The sequence below is a fragment of the Gasterosteus aculeatus genome, chromosome 1 (assembly GCF_964276395.1).
Source record: "Gasterosteus aculeatus chromosome 1, fGasAcu3.hap1.1, whole genome shotgun sequence".
Taxonomy (NCBI): Eukaryota; Metazoa; Chordata; class Actinopteri; order Perciformes; family Gasterosteidae; genus Gasterosteus; species Gasterosteus aculeatus.
This window is the reverse complement of record NC_135688.1, coordinates 11996516-12014849: the sequence shown is the minus strand read 5'-3', so window position 1 is coordinate 12014849 and position 18334 is coordinate 11996516. Positions and strand designations below refer to the sequence as shown.

The 18334-nt window shown below is 44.0% G+C and overlaps 4 protein-coding genes across 8 annotated transcripts in view; 2 read left to right on the top strand and 2 right to left on the bottom strand.

Annotated features, from left to right (window-relative positions):
- The first annotated feature begins 197 nt into the window (after positions 1-197).
- Positions 198-4670, top strand: vps26b (VPS26, retromer complex component B). The gene is made up of 6 exons (XM_040181919.2): positions 198-939; positions 1576-1732; positions 1885-2049; positions 2518-2693; positions 2800-2942; positions 3587-4670. Exons 1-6 carry the CDS (start codon positions 717-719, stop codon positions 3722-3724), a joined length of 1002 nt encoding a protein of 333 aa, XP_040037853.1. The 5' UTR covers positions 198-716; the 3' UTR covers positions 3725-4670.
- Positions 4671-5563: 893 nt separating this feature from the next.
- thyn1 (thymocyte nuclear protein 1) lies at positions 5564-8409 on the bottom strand. 2 transcript variants are annotated; one of them, XM_040183019.2, is made up of 8 exons: positions 8269-8409; positions 6887-6945; positions 6647-6804; positions 6485-6553; positions 6223-6315; positions 6045-6140; positions 5808-5958; positions 5564-5719 (listed from the first exon to the last, which is right to left on the bottom strand). In XM_040183019.2, the coding sequence occupies exons 2-8, from the start codon at positions 6933-6935 to the stop codon at positions 5673-5675; spliced, it is 663 nt and encodes a 220-aa protein (XP_040038953.1). In that variant the 5' UTR covers positions 6936-6945; positions 8269-8409; the 3' UTR covers positions 5564-5672. The 2 variants fall into 2 exon arrangements, with proteins under 2 accessions (XP_040038953.1, XP_040038944.1); XM_040183010.2 differs by lacking the exon at positions 8269-8409 and adding an exon at positions 7652-8175.
- On the top strand, positions 8263-12078 carry acad8 (acyl-CoA dehydrogenase family, member 8). Its single transcript, XM_040182997.2, has 11 exons — positions 8263-8402; positions 8950-9050; positions 9273-9442; positions 9648-9757; positions 9894-9970; positions 10061-10198; positions 10319-10454; positions 10924-11021; positions 11122-11274; positions 11366-11468; positions 11568-12078. Exons 1-11 carry the CDS (start codon positions 8285-8287, stop codon positions 11621-11623), a joined length of 1260 nt encoding a protein of 419 aa, XP_040038931.2. The 5' UTR covers positions 8263-8284; the 3' UTR covers positions 11624-12078.
- Positions 12079-12186: 108 nt separating this feature from the next.
- Positions 12187-18334, bottom strand: part of esamb (endothelial cell adhesion molecule b) — a 32213-nt gene continuing 26065 nt past the window's right edge. For 2 of the 4 annotated variants that reach the window (XM_040182959.2, XM_040182974.2), the window contains exons 5-8: positions 17153-17197; positions 14235-14357; positions 13992-14121; positions 12187-13402 (exon numbers count right to left, since the gene is read on the bottom strand). In XM_040182959.2, coding sequence (XP_040038893.1) covers positions 12931-13402; positions 13992-14121; positions 14235-14357; positions 17153-17197 — 770 coding nt within the window. In that variant the 3' untranslated portion in view covers positions 12187-12930. The remainder of the gene's footprint in view (positions 13403-13991; positions 14122-14234; positions 14358-17152; positions 17198-18334) is intronic. The other 2 variants (XM_040182966.2, XM_040182983.2) reach the window with 1 other exon arrangement.

Genomic DNA, 18334 nt, shown 5'->3' with positions numbered 1-18334 from the left:
TGGTGCCGTACTTCCGCTAATGTAAAGTGCATCACTTCCGGTTCCTGCTTTTTAAATAAATATATACTATTTTCTCTTTTAACAATGCCCGTACTTAGTTGAAAGTACAAAGACAAAGCTGTATAAGCTCTCACTTCTCATCTAGAAAATAGACCGTAGTTTGGAAAATTTCCCTCGAAGACTTCTGGGTTTTATTTTGAAAAGAAAAACCCGGAAGTAGTCAACTCAATGCAGGTGGTGGCGTACATCCTGGTTATTTGACAACATGCACCGTCTCTTCTTACAGAAAACAAACATGTAACGGTTAACAATTATTCCCATAGCGAGTATCGTGACCCTTACGGAGCATATTAGTGTGCTAAAGGTGCAACAGTCGACTACCTACTGGCGACATAAGGTCCGCAGAGGAAGAAAATAAACCGCCGATCTGCCGATGGACGTATTCTTGTGCGTTTTCGTTTCACCGTCGTGTTGCTATTCTGTTTCGTCGATGTGGACATGTAGCTAATGTGGAGTCATCACGAAAATATCTAAAAATCGACTTTCTGCACGTTTCAGAACGTATTTCCTGCTCCGAAAGGGAACTGAGGTCGCACAAGAACCTGCAGGCCTTGTTGTGTGTTTGTGCTGTTTTACTTTGAAACACAGCAGTGTTTTTTGTTGTTGTTTTGTTTTAGTTTGCTAACAAGTCGGTGACCGTTAAGAGTTCACACAAGATGAGTTTCTTTAGTTTCGGACAAAGTGCAGAAATTGATGTAGTCTTGAATGACGCGGATACGAGAAAGAAGGCTGAACACAAGACGGAAGATGGAAAGAAAGATAAATACTTTCTTTTCTACGATGGCGAGACTGTCGGCGGAAAGGTGAACGTCACACTGAAGAACCCCGGCAAGAGGCTCGAGCACCAGGGCATCAAAATCGAATTTGTCGGCCAAATAGGTACGTTAGAAAATAGACATCAGCGACACAAATGAGACCTTTTGTTCACCGGTTCACACGCACAGTTTGGCCTCTTTGTTTGGACGGTTTTATGATATTCGGGTTCATATAAACAGACAAACCAGCTTCTAAGAGCGAAACTGTATTTGCTAATCCAAGGAGCCAGAGAGAAAGGTTTTTGTTAAAAATAGGCAGTTATTTTTTACTATAATGTAACTAGCTGATGATAGATACAATCATATTTAGCTTTGGAAGCAGGTAAAACATATTTTATGTTTTAGCAAATGGAATAGTTTGTTAAGCCCTGACACTTTAATATTTGGTCAAATATGAGCAGAACCAACTGGGCCTCGACCCAACGCTATCAATATTACACCCTCTCAGGTAGAGAAAGCAACAGAATACTATTGAATAATTCACTTGCAAAAGAAATATACGAGGAATCAGCAATTGCCAGAATCATTACAAACAGCAAATAATGGACAATATTCCCAGTTTGAATTGAAGTATATTTTATCTGTGTCCAAACTGAAATAGGTAACATCAGTATTTTTGAAATGTTCTTTTTACCGGGGTAAATATTATTCAAAGTGGATGGCTCTCGTTTTGCTTTCGCTGAAAACCTCTCTCTTTCAGAGCTGTATTACGACAGAGGAAACCATCATGAGTTTGTTTCCCTGGTGAAAGATCTTGCGAGACCGGGCGAAATAACTCAGTCGCAGACCTTCGACTTTGAGTTCACTCATGTTGAGAAACCCTACGAGTCGTACACGGGCCAGAACGTCAAGCTAAGGTAATTTTGATTGCTCGCTCCCCCCTGCGGAGGGACTTTTAAGTGACCTTCTATCACCTTCAACCTTGGCCGCTTTTACCTTGAAGTATGTGTTGTATGGTTTCAATGTGATAACGTGGAAAGAGCTGCTTTTGTTCTCTTTTTGTTTGCAGATATTTCCTCCGGGCCACGGTGATCAGGCGACTAAATGACATCAGTAAAGAGACGGACATTGTGGTGCACACGCTGAGCACGTACCCCGAACTCAACTCCTCCATTAAAATGGAAGTGGGAATCGAGGATTGTCTCCACATTGAGTTTGAGTACAACAAATCCAAGTAAGACTTGTAGGGCCACATTAAGCCCTTATTTTTGTATTAATTACTATAATATCTGATAATATTATTGCATTAATATTAATTCATAAATATCTGAACACATGATCGACAACTTGATGACAACTTTTAAATCTGTACAATGCTTGAAAATGGTAAAAAAAAAGGCTGTCCATTGCAAAGTCAGCTGACGGTGAGGTCTGCTTGTTTTGATTGAACATGAAAATCCGTTACTAAAAATGAAGTGCCATGTCCAGCCAACAAAATACAGCATCTCTAAATGCCCTTTGAAAATGTTAGCGTTGGTGTCCACGTGTAGAGTCAAGCACATACTGCAGAGAGACTCTGACAGCGTCAGTCATAAAACAACCACCCACATCATTTCTGAATTATTTGATATGTGCTCCGTTACTAAACCACCTCTTATTTACCTCTCATTTCCGCTTGTGTCTTCATTTCTACTCTTGACAGGTACCATCTGAAAGATGTTATTGTGGGAAAAATCTATTTCCTGCTGGTGAGGATTAAAATTAAACACATGGAGATTGACATCATCAAGCGTGAGACGACGGGTACCGGACCAAGCGTGTACCACGAAAACGACACAATCGCCAAGTACGAGATCATGGACGGAGCGCCAGTCAGGGGTAAACAACGCTGACTCGTGATTTCACTCATTGTTATAACGAACACGTCCCAGCTCAAGATTGACTTAATATTATCTAACCTGACTTGATTATTTCCCCATCTTAGGAGAGTCCATTCCCATCCGGTTATTTCTAGCCGGTTATGATCTGACTCCCACCATGCGAGACATCAACAAGAAGTTCTCAGTGCGCTACTACCTAAACCTGGTTCTGATCGACGAGGAGGAGAGGCGCTACTTCAAACAGCAGGTGGGCTGCTGCAGAAACCTCCAAGTTAGGCCGAGTGTGATAATACAGGCTGGGATGTGCAGAGGTTTCCTGAGTGTTTGCAGGGAAAAGATGAGGAAGAGAAACATTAAGTGCAGTTAAAGAGTCGGAAAAATGGTTGGTGCATCCCTGATTCCATACGACAGTACATGCTATCTACGCAGCAGCCTGGAGTACATAGACTTTGAGTTTGCAGTTTAGCTATTGGCTTGCACACAGACACACACACTGCATCATGTCCTGTCAGCCTAAAATGTTAGGAAGTATGGAGATCTTTTTCATACTTCCTACTAAAATCTACTACTGCTGGATCTGAAACAAATAATTGACAAAAATGTGGTCAGTACTTTAATTCTTGGTGTCATTTGTCTCGCAAACAGCAGAGAAATTACATATCTTTTGTTTTTTGGACTTTTGAGAAAACTTTGCTCTGGGAACATGGTTTTCACTTTTTACCTCTGACAATTGATATATATCTATAATAACATAGATTTACAACACCAGAGACAACACCAGAATTACTGACATAGTCTTAACTTTTCATGCATGAGGAGTCAATAGACGGCAACATCAATGCATTAACACACCGAGCCCTGAAACCTCCAACCTCCTTCCCCCATGTGCAGGAAATCACTCTGTGGAGGAAAGGGGACGTGGTGAGGAAGAGCATGTCCCACCAGGCGGCCATCGCCTCGCAGAGGTTCGAGGGCTCGGCCGCCTCAGAGAGCGCGCTGGAGCAGGCCGCCAAGGAGGAGAGCGGATAGCGGCCCGCCGGCCTCCTTCCACGACCGGAGGCACCCGTCGACCCAACGGCATCTGGTGACGCAGCTGTTTTTATTTGTAGCCGGTGAAGGGGGATGAAGAGAGACAGTCACGCGCTCAGTGTGTGAACAATGCGACCGCTTGCATGAGGCATTCCAAGGGGCTTCTTCGGGCTGCTGGTCCTGTACTTCCTCGTTAATGCATTTTTTTCTTTTCTTCGTGGGAATCAAACTAATCATTAGCAGTGTCCACTGTGTCAAAACCTTCCATGTGTGATATTATTGATTTTTTTTTCTTCTTTTTTTTCTGTCTGTCGGATACTTTAACGCTTTATTCAGAATAAATTAATTTCTGATCTCTCTTAACTTAATCTCTTGACTGTCATGAATTTGCTGAAATCTCCAACATTCCACCTTTTAATGAATGCAGTGCATTGTTGTGAGGTCAAGAAATCGGAGATTACTTTGCACTGCTCTTTTCTTGCAGAACACATCCTCTTTTTTTTGTTTGTTCGTTTGTGCACAAAAATGATTAAAGTGGAAACTTCCCATTTTGAGGGCTTAAGTATTATTGCACACTTCTGGGTGTTTTGATCTGTAAATAAGACCAGCTAAAACATTTGATCCTGTTCCAGCTTGTGTACATTGAATTTATAGCACACGGTGCCACAAGATGACCTTTGGTGTTCATGTGCTTTGCCTCGGCATGCCGGTGGTGTTAGGAAAAGGTGTTTGTATTAAGGTCTAATAGTATGAAGTCCACTGTATCCTCTTTAGAGATTTAAAAGTTGTGCCTAACTGTATCAAGCAAATGAATCCTCCTGCCTCTTTAACATGATTTTAGTCTTTTAACCAGAGAAAGATTTACGGTAGCACTCTTTTGCAGAATGCTAATGACTTATTCCTTGTCCCTGAAAGTCAAATAAATTGATGCCAAATGAAAATACAAGTCAGACTTGGTGTTTCAATTCTTTTGTGGTCAGAATGAGCTCTTACGAGGTCTGCAGTAAGTCGAGGAAGGATCAAAGTTACTGGACTTAAGCTCTAAAGGGAAGGAGTCGCCACGCGCTGATTGGCCCAGAGGAGCTGCTCTCCGTTCATATCAGCAGGTCCCCAAAAACCCTCCAGGCAACTCCAGGGAATTAGGACATCCAACTAAAATGAAGAGGGGAAGGGGAAATTTAAGGCTACTTTATTCTCAGTCATGGAAGTACTTTTGGAATCTAAAGTGGCAAGAATCTAATTAATTTGACTCTTTCTTGAATTGTTTGAAGATAAGCATTTTGCATTTGGGAAGTTTCAATGGGTATTTATTTTTAATCAAAAAAATAATCATGATCACCCAATTAAAAAAAAAGACATTTTTTTCTTTATTTCGGCCACGGTCCGAGGTTGTGAGGCTGCAGCGTTGCTCTGCAACCTTTTGCCACTCGAGTGCCTTCTTGGCATTAGTAATGTCCATACTGTGCCCTCCAAAAAGCATTTTACTTCTCTTTTCCACCTCCCAATAATAATTTCCACTTCACACGGAGTAAAGTTACGTTTCTTCGTTTTCCTCTCTGTGTTTGTCATGATTTCGCAATCGATGAATATTAATTTGTGGGCCTTCCACAGACTATATAAGGGCAACTATGGGCGTGACATGAAGCCGCAAAAGCTGCGCTGCATTTAGAAGTGATTGTGATTTATTAAGGGAAAACTGCGTAGGACGTGCAGGAAGGAAGTCTGAATATTTCTGTGCGTACGCACGTCTTATGTTTCATCCGTTCGCCACTTCTAACGCAAATCCTACGCAAGGCTTTAAAAATGAGGCCCCTGGTGTCAAACAAACTTGCTCTGTACTGTTCAGAGATGTAGGTACATTCTTTTATTTGACAAAATCACTTGAAATATTTAACAAAACAACATAAACGCCACACTGCTGAGAACGAGGGTCCTCTGGTCCAAATCCTCACAAAGGCTCCTCCTCTTCCAAACTCCGGACAAAATCAAACTCTTCTGCAGAAAGAAGAAATAAAAGAAAGACAGAGCGAGGGTTCAGAACGAGTGGCGCCACTGAAACGCTGACAGAAGTGCCTCCACCCACCAGGGGTCAGGGGCTGCACAGAGAGCCTGGCCCTCGTGAACAGCGCCATGTCCTTCAGGGGCCCTCCTTTGGAGCGATGCTGCTGGTGGTACTTTTTCAGCTCAGACAGAGGTAGAAAACGCTTCAGCATCCTTTGATACTGGACGTCCACCTGAGAGAGAGGAGAACATCATCAAACCCCCCCACGCTCAGTTACCATCATCTGACATCGTACTCGTCATTCCTGAATGAGGTCACCATGCTCCATTTGGGGTTGTCAGGTTTACTGTTTGCATCGAAATGGACATCTTTCTTGTCAAACTGAGTGTGGTCCACATAGGCTTCCTTCACAATCTAAAAAAAAAGAATACATTGGAAAATGATGCCTTTGTTTAAATCCTCTGAATAACTTAATATCAGCAGAGGGAAGACGTACCTTCATGATTCCAGCGATCCCCGGTTCCTTGCAGTTGCTGTGGTAAAAGAAAGCCAGCTGCCCGTCTTTCATCTGCCTCATAAAGTTGCGTGCCTGTGGGTGATGGATAATTCGGAGGAACCAAACTTAATTTTATCATTTGACACAAGACCAGGGGAGAACTGCAAATCTGAAAAAGCCTTTTTTCCTAATGCCACCTTATTTCTTTTTAAAAAGGGAAACATGTTTTTTTTTTTTACAGGATTCCAATTCATGGGTCTACCTGATAATTGCGAACGCCGTCCCAGCAGCCAGTTTGATCAGGCAAAGCCTTCAGCTCCTCGATCCCGAACTGCAGGGCGACACCAGGTGCATCAGACAAGTTCAGGCCTACTCGCGTTCAGGAGAAACTGAGCAAACGGGCCGCGCACGTGGGGCTCCGTACCTTGACGTCGATGCCGTTCTCGAAGCGGCTCTCTGGCTCAGACTTCATCAGCCAGTGGCAGCACCGCGCGCCGGCTGAGCTCTCCGGGTTTTTTGCAGACTCGACGGGAGCTGCAGCTTTCCTCTTCCCTCCGGCCGCTTCGCCGTCATCGTCTTGGCCTGTGGTTTTGGGGCCAATGATCGCATCTCAGGCAAAACAACCAGAGCAAGAGGCTTCTGCTCCGCAGCTTGGTTTGCTCACCTGAAGTGGCGGATCTTTTGCTCACTCTGGCCCTCGTCTTTGGCGCCATCGCTCAGTTTCTGGAGAAACATGTTTAAAACGTTCAAATCCACAACAGGGTTGATGATATCTAATGATCCAATTCATCTTGTTCACACGGGAGGTAACAGTTCTATGTGGAACATCTAACATGTTTGCGACATATGACGGAACTTGATTTTTTATCAGGTATTTAAGGCTGGATTAGAAAATAACCAAAGCAATTCCTGTCTGGTTATGTAATCCATGAAATGTTCTGAAAGTAATATATAACGATATGTATTAATGTGCACTTGTAGGAAAAGACATTTTTAAACAAATGTCAAAACTATTCATTTTTGGCCTATTATATGTCATGTTTTGTATTTGAACAATTCAACACCTAAAACAGAAAATAATAGTAAGCGAAAAGCTTCCACTGAGGCTATAAACAAGTTGATGGCATTTTATGTTGTATTTCAGTAGATACAATTCAGTGGACTGACCGAAGTTTTATGATGTTTGATTAATACAGTAGCCTGAGAACACTTGTTTAATACACCTAAAACGATAAATATACAACAAACGTTTATTTTAGGTCCGCTTGAAATGGAGAAGAATACCCTCACTAGTACCATCGTATTGACCGCATAGACTAATTTAGCTTTAAAACTTTTCCAACACGTGTAAACTAAAGTGCTTCACATTTGCGATGAGGTCACACGGCAGTTGTGGTAAGAAGACAACCCGTTCAACAGATAAAAGTACCTGTACAAGAGCTCCTCAGGTAAGTATGATGGCTGACGAGCCATCAAAACCCGCGGGAAAAAAAAGACACGTGACGTCAACAAAACTACGGGTGCGTTGGATTTGCTTTCGGCCTGCTGCCGTTTGCGCGGTTAAAAGCTATCCCCAAACGGGATAGAGGCAGTCGCGGAACGTCCCGTAGAGACGCGGGCAGAGGACAGCTCTGTGACAGACACGGGGCGGATAACACGACGTACGATAACCGGCTAATGCTGCTCGTCTTCCCCCTTTGAGTTGCTTCACTTCATCGCTTGTGGCGGAGGAGACGCGTGTAACGCGCTGCTGCCTCACTCTGGTCGGGATAACCGCCGCAGCTCATCCCGCTTCTGATGACGTTTGTTCTCGGATACTCAAGCCCGCAGTCTAAATCAATTATGTTTGTTGTTGTGTTTTTCATAAAATAAAATAAAATAATTTGTATTTGTTTTTTTAAAACGTATTTATCATCCCTGCTAATTGAACGGGAGTCCGCGTCCGCCCTCCACACCAGCTGGGGGCGCTGATGCGCCGTGATGTCATTTGCCGCCGCACCGCCCGAAACAAGAGAAGCACGCGCCGTCATCGCAGCACTTCGGTACCTCCGTGGAGGTAAACATGGCGGCCGCCGGAGCTCTGGGGAGAATCGTCAGACTGGGCTCCAGCCTCTGCCGGAAGCAGCGTTTCATCTTTACCAGAAGTCCTCCGGGACGAGGAATCGCTTCTTGCGTCGACCGTAAGTCCCAGAAAAACGAGTGAACGACTTTAAGGCGACAGATGTGGGTTATGAAAGAACATGTCAAAGGCACCGGGCGACACCTGAGCCGGTTGGATAACAGAGCCGCTGCCTGTCCTCACTTTTAAACTGCGCTCCGACACACAAACCTCCGACTTTATGGATCGAACAAGATCAAGTAAACGCACACCAGCACATTCAGGCTTTTAATAACACACGTTCCTCTGGCGTTGTTCGCTGTCATTGGTTAGTTTTGCACCGCCCCTCTTTTTTTAGTCAGGTTGCACAACGTTAGAGAACAGTTGGATCATTTAAAATTTAAATAATCTAACGTCTGTGAGCATTGGTTCTGGTGTCTTGTCCATCCACAGCACTCAAAATATTTGCACATACAAACACGTCGTGTCCACCTTTTAGCATATATATATCAGCGCAACCAGACACACACACACACACACACACACACACACACGCACAGCTGGATCTGTGTCTGCGCGCGTATTGCATCGTCCACGTGGAGCATATGTTCTCTGCTCTTTGTTGACAGCCGCTCACGGACTCACAGATGAACAGAAGGAGTTTCAAGAAGTGGCGTTTAACTTTGCAGCCAATGAAATGGCTCCAAACATGGCGGAGTGGGACCAGAAGGTATGTTTGTGCAATGGTTGGCTTGATGGGAGGGCGCCTCTGCATCTACATCATTCCATTACTGTGACGTAGCTTTATATCTGAGCAGTCTCTCTCGCTTGTCGTCATGATGCATATATTTGGAGCTGATCTCGTACTATATCATGTTATGTCCAATGGGTGTAAGTTTAGCTCCACGTCATCAAAATCAGTCAGTACGTACATTTTTTTTCTATTTCCCAGGAAATCTTTCCAGTAGAGACCATGCGAAAGGCGGCCCAGTTGGGGTTCGGCGGGATCTATGTTCAGCCGGATGTTGGAGGAACGGGTCTTTCTCGGCTGGACACGTCCGTCATCTTTGAAGCCTTGTCCACAGGCTGTGTCAGCACCACCGCTTACATCAGCATCCACAAGTACAGACCACTACTATTGCATTAAAACCTGCATTAGTACCTTTAATTAAATCGATTAACCTTTTTGGAAATGTGGGAAAATGAATGGGTTAATAAATTGTAATTGTGACCATTTGCTACTATAATGGGCACTGTAATGAAAGCTGTGATATGTATTTTCTATCTATTTGTTTGCAAATTGCCAGTATGCTCCTCCTCTTTGCAGCATGTGTGCCTGGATGATTGACACTTTTGGTAATACGGAGCAGAGGCAGAAGTTCTGTCCAGATCTCTGCTCGATGGAAAAGTTTGCTTCCTATTGTCTCACTGAACCAGGTCAGTCTTCACGTGGAAATTATTGATTTAAGGAAAAGAAAGAAAACTTGTGTAAACATATTTCAAATGAACAATTCTTAGTGTGTTCTGCTGTGCGTGCACTGCCACCTATTGAACCTGTGACCTCTGATCCCAGGAAGCGGCAGCGATGCTGCTTCACTCCTCACCACTGCACAGCTGAAGGGTGACCACTACATCCTGAATGGGTCCAAGGTATATGCAAACCCGTCAATGCAAGTTGCTGTAAATACTCTTTTGCTACGGTGAGCCAGAAACGTGCCGTGTCTCCATGTGACCTCTCAGGCCTTCATCAGCGGAGGGGGAGACACGGACGTGTACGTCGTGATGTGCAGAACAGGAGCTAAAGGACCAAAAGGCATCTCCTGCTTGGTCATAGAGAAAGGGACCCCGGGCCTCAACTTTGGCAAGAAAGAAAAGAAGGTAGAGGTCATAGATGTCGAATTCGACCCGTCTCGCTCTGCGGCTACAGCGCTTGCAGAAAACCACTAGATGGCAGAAGTAAGTCACGGTTCCTCAGCAGTTTTTCAACCTGCTCTGCAGGTGGGCTGGAACTCCCAGCCGACCAGGGCGGTGATATTGGAGGATTGTGCCGTTCCAGTGACCAACCGGCTCGGTGCTGAAGGGCAGGGATTCAACATAGCCATGAAAGGCCTGAATGGAGGCAGAATTAATATCGGTGAGGAGGAAGACACGCTCCGATTGTGTTGTGCAATAGTTGAAATGTGATGTATGGCTTTAACTAGTGAAAACGTTTGGAATTACACTAATGGACATTTTCAAATGAAAATATAGACTATTTTGCAGATATAGTTATTTTGTAAACTCAAATGAGTCGGTCTTGTAAGCAGATGAGAATGAACTTTACACACATATATGCAGTATTTTTGTGCACGTTGTTTAACAAGTGTTATGGTGCCTGCGTGTAAAGACAGTTTGAAGGAAGCTGACTTAAAGTGAAACAATGTGAGGAATTACATTTTTTTTTTCTTTTTTTTACAATAATCAAAAAAGGCAAATTTGCTAAAATGAATACAGTCAACTTTACCGGGTCAGGTTGTGTCGGCTAACGTTGGCACACTGAGGCCGTTGTTGCTTCACATGAAGTCCAACCATCAGCAGTTTACATCCAAACACTCTTCCAACAGCATCCTGTTCTCTCGGGGCGGCTCACGCTTGTGTTCAGCTGGCGAGGGATCATCTGTTAGTGCGCAAGCAGTTTGGAGAGACGCTCTCAAACAACCAGGTACGAGGCTCCATTCAAAGCATTTAGACACAGTCGCTGCCTGTTACTTTTTTTGATTTCATCATTCCTTCTCTCCCTGTGTGTGTGTGTGTGTGTGTAGTATCTTCAGTTCCAACTGGCAGAAATGGCCACCAAGTTGGTGGCGTCTCGCCTCTTGGTGCGGGAAGCTGCAACAGCGCTGCAGGGGAACCGGCCTGATGCCGTTTATCTCTGCTCCATGGCCAAACTCTTTGCCACAGATGAGTGCTTCAACGTGAGTAATGCGGAGCGATGCAAGAAAGACCGTTGTTAACAGTCCTTATTCCACCTTTTCTTTTAAAACGGCCCTTTTTATTACTATACAGATCTGCAACCAGGCTCTCCAGATGCACGGTGGTTACGGTTACCTCAAAGACTACGCAGTGCAGCAGTTTGTCCGAGACATCAGAGTACATCAGATCCTTGAGGGTGAGGCTTCCCCTTACTTTCATCTGTATCGTGCCCGGTTTGTAACAATTAGTTTGTTTGACACCTTTTTTTTTTTTTGTTAATTTCTTTCCCCTAAAGGCACTAATGAGGTGATGAGGATGATCATTTCCCGAAATCTGCTGACCGAGTCCTGATGAGTCCTCCTCCTGGCTCTTCAGGAAGGACCACACCTTAATGGTCTTCGTTAGCTTGTTACCGTGTGACTGCTCTCTGCAGCGTTGGATTTGGGGGACTAAAGCTTACTCTGGAATCATGTTAGGCAACAATCCACAAAATCATTATCAAAGAATAGTTTAGAGAAGGTTTGATTTTTCATCAAAACATTTTCCTGTAATGTGATAAACATTCTCTAGAAGGATTTAACACCACCATTAGTGTTAATAAAAATAGGTAATGTTTACCCAACTGTATATTACGTATCCATAACGACATGCAGTCTCAGCAGCGCCGTGTCCTTTGTGGCCTTTTAGATCTTATTTATATTCATGGTTATTTGTTTCCCTACATGACTGGTGCACTGTTACAGCAATAAATGGGTTGTGTGTGTTATCTAACACTCCAAATTAAATAATCTCACCTTTTGATAAAATGAATTGGCCTTTTTATTGGCACCCTGAATCCCACTAAACTGAGAATGATGTACATTTTTTACAAATTGTTTGTATGAGTTATAAAGGAGGCAATAAGCCGGCCCTGCTGGACGCAAACATTTTTATTGAAAAATGATCAACAATCAAAACTGCATTAAAAGTGCTACATATAGCCTTTCAACCTCAATAACTCACCAACACATTTCCAGATTTTAGTATACTTCAATGAAAACAATAAGACCATCAGCAGAGGGGTTGGTCCAATATTATCCCATTGATAAATGGCCTCACGTTTAAAGTAACATCATTCTATACCAAGCACCTTTGAACAAAATAGAAAGAAACCATCAACTTCAACACTATTTGTTACATTCCAACTAACATAACAGGCAAAATTATCATAAATGTTCTCTGAAGACATGGGTGTCAAGAAACCATATGGGCAAACTGTAAGTGGGTCAAAGAAAGTGACAAAATGAAAGTTGAAATACCTGAAGTGTGATATTTAACTGGTGCAGTTGGCCTGAGAGAAGTGAGTGAAGTGATCCTTAAACGGCATTATAATGTGCAAGAACTGCAAAAACTCAAACATTTCTTTATGGTTTTACAGTATCAAGACACACTGTATTCAGTTCAAACAACTCTCTTGATCAGTTATTATATTATCCTTTTGGGAATACAAATATACATCTTACAAAAAAAAAAATAGAAATGAGACTATCAATCCAAAGCGACCGGCGAGACGTCTTCTCTCACAACCATTCAGGCGTTTCGTGGAGAAGGTGCTTTCAATTTCAAGGCATACTTTCCTCCTCTCCCCCCCCACTGTCCCCACTGCCCCCCCTGCCGGCCTACACCAGCGAGCCGGCTTGGCTCTGAGCAGGCACCATGACAGCCACCGCTCCCATGCGGGTCAGAGTGGACGGGCGGATTTGCGGCGACGCCGCTGACGGGGGCGGCACCTGAGGCTGAGCCCCTTCGGTCCTGATGGGGACGGCCACCGCGGGGGTCCGGTGAAGCTGCGGGGGGCCCCCGTTTGCGCTGGAGGGCCGCTTGTGTTTGCGCGACGGGGTGCCGCCGGCGTTGTAGCCGGGGAGTCCCTGTAGCGTGCCGGCTTCCCCGGGTCGCAGCTGGTAGGCGTTGATCACCGAGCCGGTGTCTGAGGCCGACGTGGGGGAGTATGGGTAGTGGAAGTTCGCCTGGTGGGGGTCTCGAGGTCGCGGGCTGGTGGCGATGGAGGACAGCGTGCCGTTCTTGGATGCGACGTCCGAGCCGGTGTTGCTCTTTGCCCACGACACTCGCTTTGGCGCCTGAGCATCCTCCCTGTGGTACGGAGAGCAAAGCCGAGGAGGCGGAATCTCGTTCAGGAAAATGAGCCTCAAAAGATGACGGTGAGGAAATATGGTGACGGACATCCATCTGTGTTTTACACTCACGTCGAGTACTGACAAAAATGTTTAATGTTCTGTGTAAATGTACGGTCAGCAAATGGAACTATAAAAAGTAGAAGTACTCATTAGGTTTCGTGGGATCAACTGGAGTTGTTAAATGAGGAGGCGTGGACACCCCGCTTTTTATACAAAATAAAAGGAAAAATGCAAAAAAATATTCACTATTGAATTTAACGGATTGATACTTTTGGCTGGTGGTGCCCCAAATAAATAAAGATTGTGAACATGATTCCCTCACACACACCTAGCATCATAAATGTGTTAATTCATATAAATGTTTACAATGTATTGTATCTAATATATAAACAACCGCTCAGTATGTCGTCCAGTACGACACCTTTTAACCATGAACTGAATTTGCATATTTCAATGTGCCCAAAGACAGAAGGTTTTTATGGTATTAAACTGCACAGGTGGACTCAACAAAGCGCCGCCCCTACAGTGAATGTTTTAATGCTCACTTGATCTCGTTGGCCATCTCCTCCTCAGTGTCCCCTCTCCTTCTCAGTATGAAGATGAGGAACAGCCCCATGGCCACCAGTCCCACTATCGACCCCAGCGTAGCTGCTGCAATCATGCCTGCATTAGAAGCTGGGGAGCACATCACAGATCCGGATTAACGCCTAATGGGAGTCACAGGTGTGTGTGTGTGTGTGTGTGAGGAACACTCGGGGCGTAGCGCGGTATAAATACTGTGTGCTTACAGGTGATAACCTCCAGGTTAATGGAGCAGCTGTCGGAGCCGGCGGTGTTGCTGGCTCGGCATATGTACTTCCCCGACATGCTTTTAGTGAGGTTGCTCAGCCTCAGGGTGCCGTGTCTCTCATCTGCGAAACAACCGCACAGTTACACACACAAGTCACACATCATGTATTTATGGGATCTGTGCAAGAGGGCTTGGAAGAACTAGAGATATACACAAGGCAGCTACACCACAATAGCACACACTCGGGAACTATATTGGAAAAATAAGAAACAACCTTAAAGCAAGAGCCTAATGTTGAGATTATGTCCGTATCAACCCCTCTCATACATCTTATTTTTTAAGGAAAACCACCGTAGCACCATTTAACATCAATAAATTGACAAATAAAACGTGTCCCTTTTTTAAAATAGTTTTTTTTTCTTTTTGAGAGTTCAGCTAGTTTTTGGCTGTGTTGAATTACCATATTTATTATATTGGGTGGATCTGCATATTTGAAAGAAAAAAAAAAAGTGAGTCGCGACGCCGCCTCTGCTCGGTGCATTTGGTGGCCTTTCGGTCTCCACACATTCATCCTCTCTTGTTGCAGCACATTTCCACTCAAACACTCTCTGCACTACTGGCTACAGATTAGTACGACGGCAAATCCAATGTCAATATCCGAGCTGCACAGTGGTTACAAAAAAAGTTCCTCTCGCGCATCCATAGTCCCCCGCATGAACAGAACCAACAAAACCGCCCCCCTTCTTGTCCCAGTCCAAGAGCCGTGCTGTGACATAATAATAGCCTAAATAAATACACGGATTCCTAATTCACTTGCTGAAAAATGAATTTTGACTATTGCTCATATGCAGTGATCTGCATCATTATACCATCAATGGGTGCAATTTACGGCCATGTTGAATTATTAGTTACGACTCATAATCCAGAACTGAATCCACTACTTGCCCACATATGCAGATGCAATAGATTCATGACATTTGTCAGCAGTTTTTGTTTTAATATCTTCTCACTCCAAGGTGTGTGTGCACGCATCCATCTCAACTTTTCCATATTTCCATTTAACACAATCTGGTCTTCTGAGCACATGGCCTTGAAATGCTGTATTGATGCAAACACATGCTGTAGGAAAAAAACAAACTTCATGAGGGACTTATCACAACAAATCCTCTGGAATCCAATCTCAGATGTCATGTCCCAGCATGTTTTCGTGTGATGCGTTTTTTTTTTTTTTTGCTTTCGTGGGGAACGTGAGCAAATGGGATTTGTGTGTGTGCGCCTGTTTTGCAGGATCAAGGTTGCCGTGGGCTGCGTGGATGGGTCTGGGTCTTTTAAGGATCATGCACTTCTGGCACACTCCGAGTTAATCATTCAAATAATCCCGGACAAAATGTCAAGGGTCACGTTGTGCCACCAAGCAACATTTTAACGCGGGAGCCTTGTGTCATTCTCAACGGGCATTGCGTCCAAACCGCTCTGTTCCTCCCAAAGTTTGGGTGTTGGGTGGACTGAGCTTCTTGTTTTGTCTGCACCATCTGCTGCTGCACAACCGGGGGCAAGGTTAATACAGGCAGGCGCACACACACCAGCCCTCCCCCCCAGTAGAGAGAAGTACTGTAGATCTGTCCTAACAAGGAAAAGTCAGAAATGATAAATTATAGTTTGCTGCTCACGAGGCTTACCGGTCTGGTGAGTAAATATGATCATATACTGTGACCACGTGAAAGTTACACGATTGAATGATCGGATCATCCCTTTATTGTTAACCTTTTGACCAGAGTATTAAAAACCTTCCTCAGAAATCAAAACAGAAGCGGGTGCCAAATAAAACAGTCGCAGATGAGAGTGATATGCACTTATCCCGCTCTGATTATTTAATCCCCTGGCTTGAAAACCAGCTGTGAAGAACCAAACCCAATTCTGACGGATAAGCAGCTGGACCGACATCGGCTGACTGGGAGCTTGGAGCGTGTTCAAGCCCGGCAGCCATCACAACCCAGTGGCCGACCTGACATCACAGAGCAGGCCACCTCATTTCATGAAAGGCTCATATTGCGGCGCCGGCGCTGCAAGGTCACCGAGCGGCGATGGTTTAAGCCCCAACCCATGAACACGTGATGAGCGTATACGAAGCTCATCACGTATATATGTCATCTTTCTCAGATGACATGCAACGTCCGAGCTGAAATAGATTCCTTTTCATCATTAATGTAAAAACACACAGAAAAATGAAGCAGAAAATGAATTCAGTATATAATTCCCTCAACTGCCATTAAGTTAGCTTGCTGTACAATGTACTGTACATAAATGAGTGCTATTGATACGCTAATTTAACTAAAAAACGTGACTAGTTAACTCTCAGCAAGAAATTTGACAAACTATCCCTTTGAATTATTATTTTCTTTTACCAATGAATAATCATTTCAGCCCTGAAAAGGATTTTTACTGTTAGCTTATCATGTCCTTTAGCTCAAAAAGATTACTCAATAGGACAACAGCTAAATCTAACACACACAAAGCACAAAAATCTAAAGTACAAATTCAACCCTTCTTTTACAAAATGTAAATATATTCAGATTTCAATTTATTGTCATGGATTTGATAAGGATTTGTTTCCTCCATTACGAATCAGCTGTTCTAGATTACAGTCAGGGTAAACTACTGCTATTCATGGAGAATTTTAACATCCACATTATTCATACAATAAATGTGCAAGGAATTTGAAAATATTTAAGGTTGGTGTATTCATTTTAATCATAATTCTAAAGGAATTCATACAACTTGGGTTGATTTGTTTTCCGCCTGCCGCTGCTGGCTATGATTTGAGGAGTGACACGTTGACTCCTCGGGGTGTCACAGCAGGAGGTGGGATGGGAGTTGAAGGAAATAAGAGGAAAATGTGTGAGTGAAAACCCTTACCCATAAACCCAAGGACAAGCATGGGCTGGGGACAGACTCTCCATTCTTTTTGCAGAAGGAAAGATGGCAAAGAGAGAGAGTGAGTAAGCGTTAATGAGAGGCAGGGAAGGAGTGGTACAAACGGATGGTGCAGGGGTTGGAGTGAAGTCCCAAATCCAACTTATGCCTCTTTGACGGGTTGATTGAGTTATGACATGGGGCTTGTTAGATTAGGCACCACGGTCAACCGGAAACAAGGAGTGCAGAAAGAGGATCAGCCAGGAGGGAAAACGAACAGAGAGAGAGAGAGGGACAGAGATTGCGGAGTCAGAGACGAGTCATGGAGAGTCATGGACAGAGCATACTTCAGGTAGGGCAGATACAAAAGATGGGTGTCTGAAGTGCCGATGGCATGCAAGAGGGTGAACATGTGCGTTTGACGCGTACTGCATTAGAAAAAAACCTGGGTCAATCATAGGAAGTACATTTCCAAGCCCGGGGACTTTTCTGCCATAAAGTGATAGGGGCCAAAGATCAAAGCAGTTAAGTCAATACTCAATGCATCAGGCTAAGTCCCATTGTTCAGAAACAGATGGTGCTGCTTTATGCAGCGTCATCTGGAAACAAACATCTGCCTAATAATGCGACAATGGACGCACTCTGTGCGAGGAGCATGTTGAGGCTCCTATCAGGAGTGTCTCACCGTCTGGGCCTTGTATTCAGAATGTGTCCTGACAAGGATTTAACATCATCTGCATCTGCAGGTGTTATGGACAGCAGGAAGGTGTGTGACATTTAGACCTGCACATAAAAGTCTTACAGATAATCTTGCTCTCATTTCTGACCCAATCTGACACATATCTCGGTTGGGGCTGGCTGGCAATAAACCTTACTAAAGATAAAAGTTGTTCTCAACGCCTTTTCTCTCTCCAAGGCGACACAATTTGAATGGGTAAAAACGTGACACATTTTCCGCCTACGTGTTCTTCAGCTCCCCCAAAACAGAAACAAACTTTGCAGTCAAATCAAAATCTGCCTTAGTATGCATTTAAATGAATCTAGATTACAAGAAAGTACCAATAAAAGTGAAAGTACTTATCATGTCTTCATGCAGCGCAAAGTGAAAACACTTTTTTCAGCCTGTGTTTCAAGGGAACCGGAGTCAAAATCCAGGGGAAAAGAATCCTTCTCTACACCACAGTT

What these genes read in the sequence shown, in the direction of transcription:
- vps26b (XM_040181919.2), top strand. Translation starts at nt 717, where the DNA reads ATGAGTTTCTTTAGTTTCGGACAAAGTGCAGAAATTGATGTAGTCTTG. An exon ending in CGAATTTGTCGGCCAAATAG is followed by an intron (nt 940 to 1,575) that starts GTACGTTAGAAA and finishes TCTCTCTTTCAG; the next exon opens with AGCTGTATTACGACAGAGGA. An exon ending in TTTGAGTACAACAAATCCAA is followed by an intron (nt 2,050 to 2,517) that starts GTAAGACTTGTA and finishes TACTCTTGACAG; the next exon opens with GTACCATCTGAAAGATGTTA.
- thyn1 (XM_040183019.2), bottom strand. Translation starts at nt 6,935, where the DNA reads ATGGCGCCAAAGACGAGGGCCAGAGTGAGCAAAAGATCCGCCACTTCA. An exon ending in AGAACGGCATCGACGTCAAG is followed by an intron (nt 6,554 to 6,646) that starts GTACGGAGCCCC and finishes GTCGCCCTGCAG; the next exon opens with TTCGGGATCGAGGAGCTGAA. An exon ending in GGATCGCTGGAATCATGAAG is followed by an intron (nt 6,141 to 6,222) that starts GTACGTCTTCCC and finishes CTTTTTTTTTAG; the next exon opens with ATTGTGAAGGAAGCCTATGT.
- acad8 (XM_040182997.2), top strand. Translation starts at nt 8,285, where the DNA reads ATGGCGGCCGCCGGAGCTCTGGGGAGAATCGTCAGACTGGGCTCCAGC. An exon ending in ACATCCTGAATGGGTCCAAG is followed by an intron (nt 9,971 to 10,060) that starts GTATATGCAAAC and finishes GTGACCTCTCAG; the next exon opens with GCCTTCATCAGCGGAGGGGG. An exon ending in TTGGCAAGAAAGAAAAGAAG is followed by an intron (nt 10,199 to 10,318) that starts GTAGAGGTCATA and finishes CCTGCTCTGCAG; the next exon opens with GTGGGCTGGAACTCCCAGCC.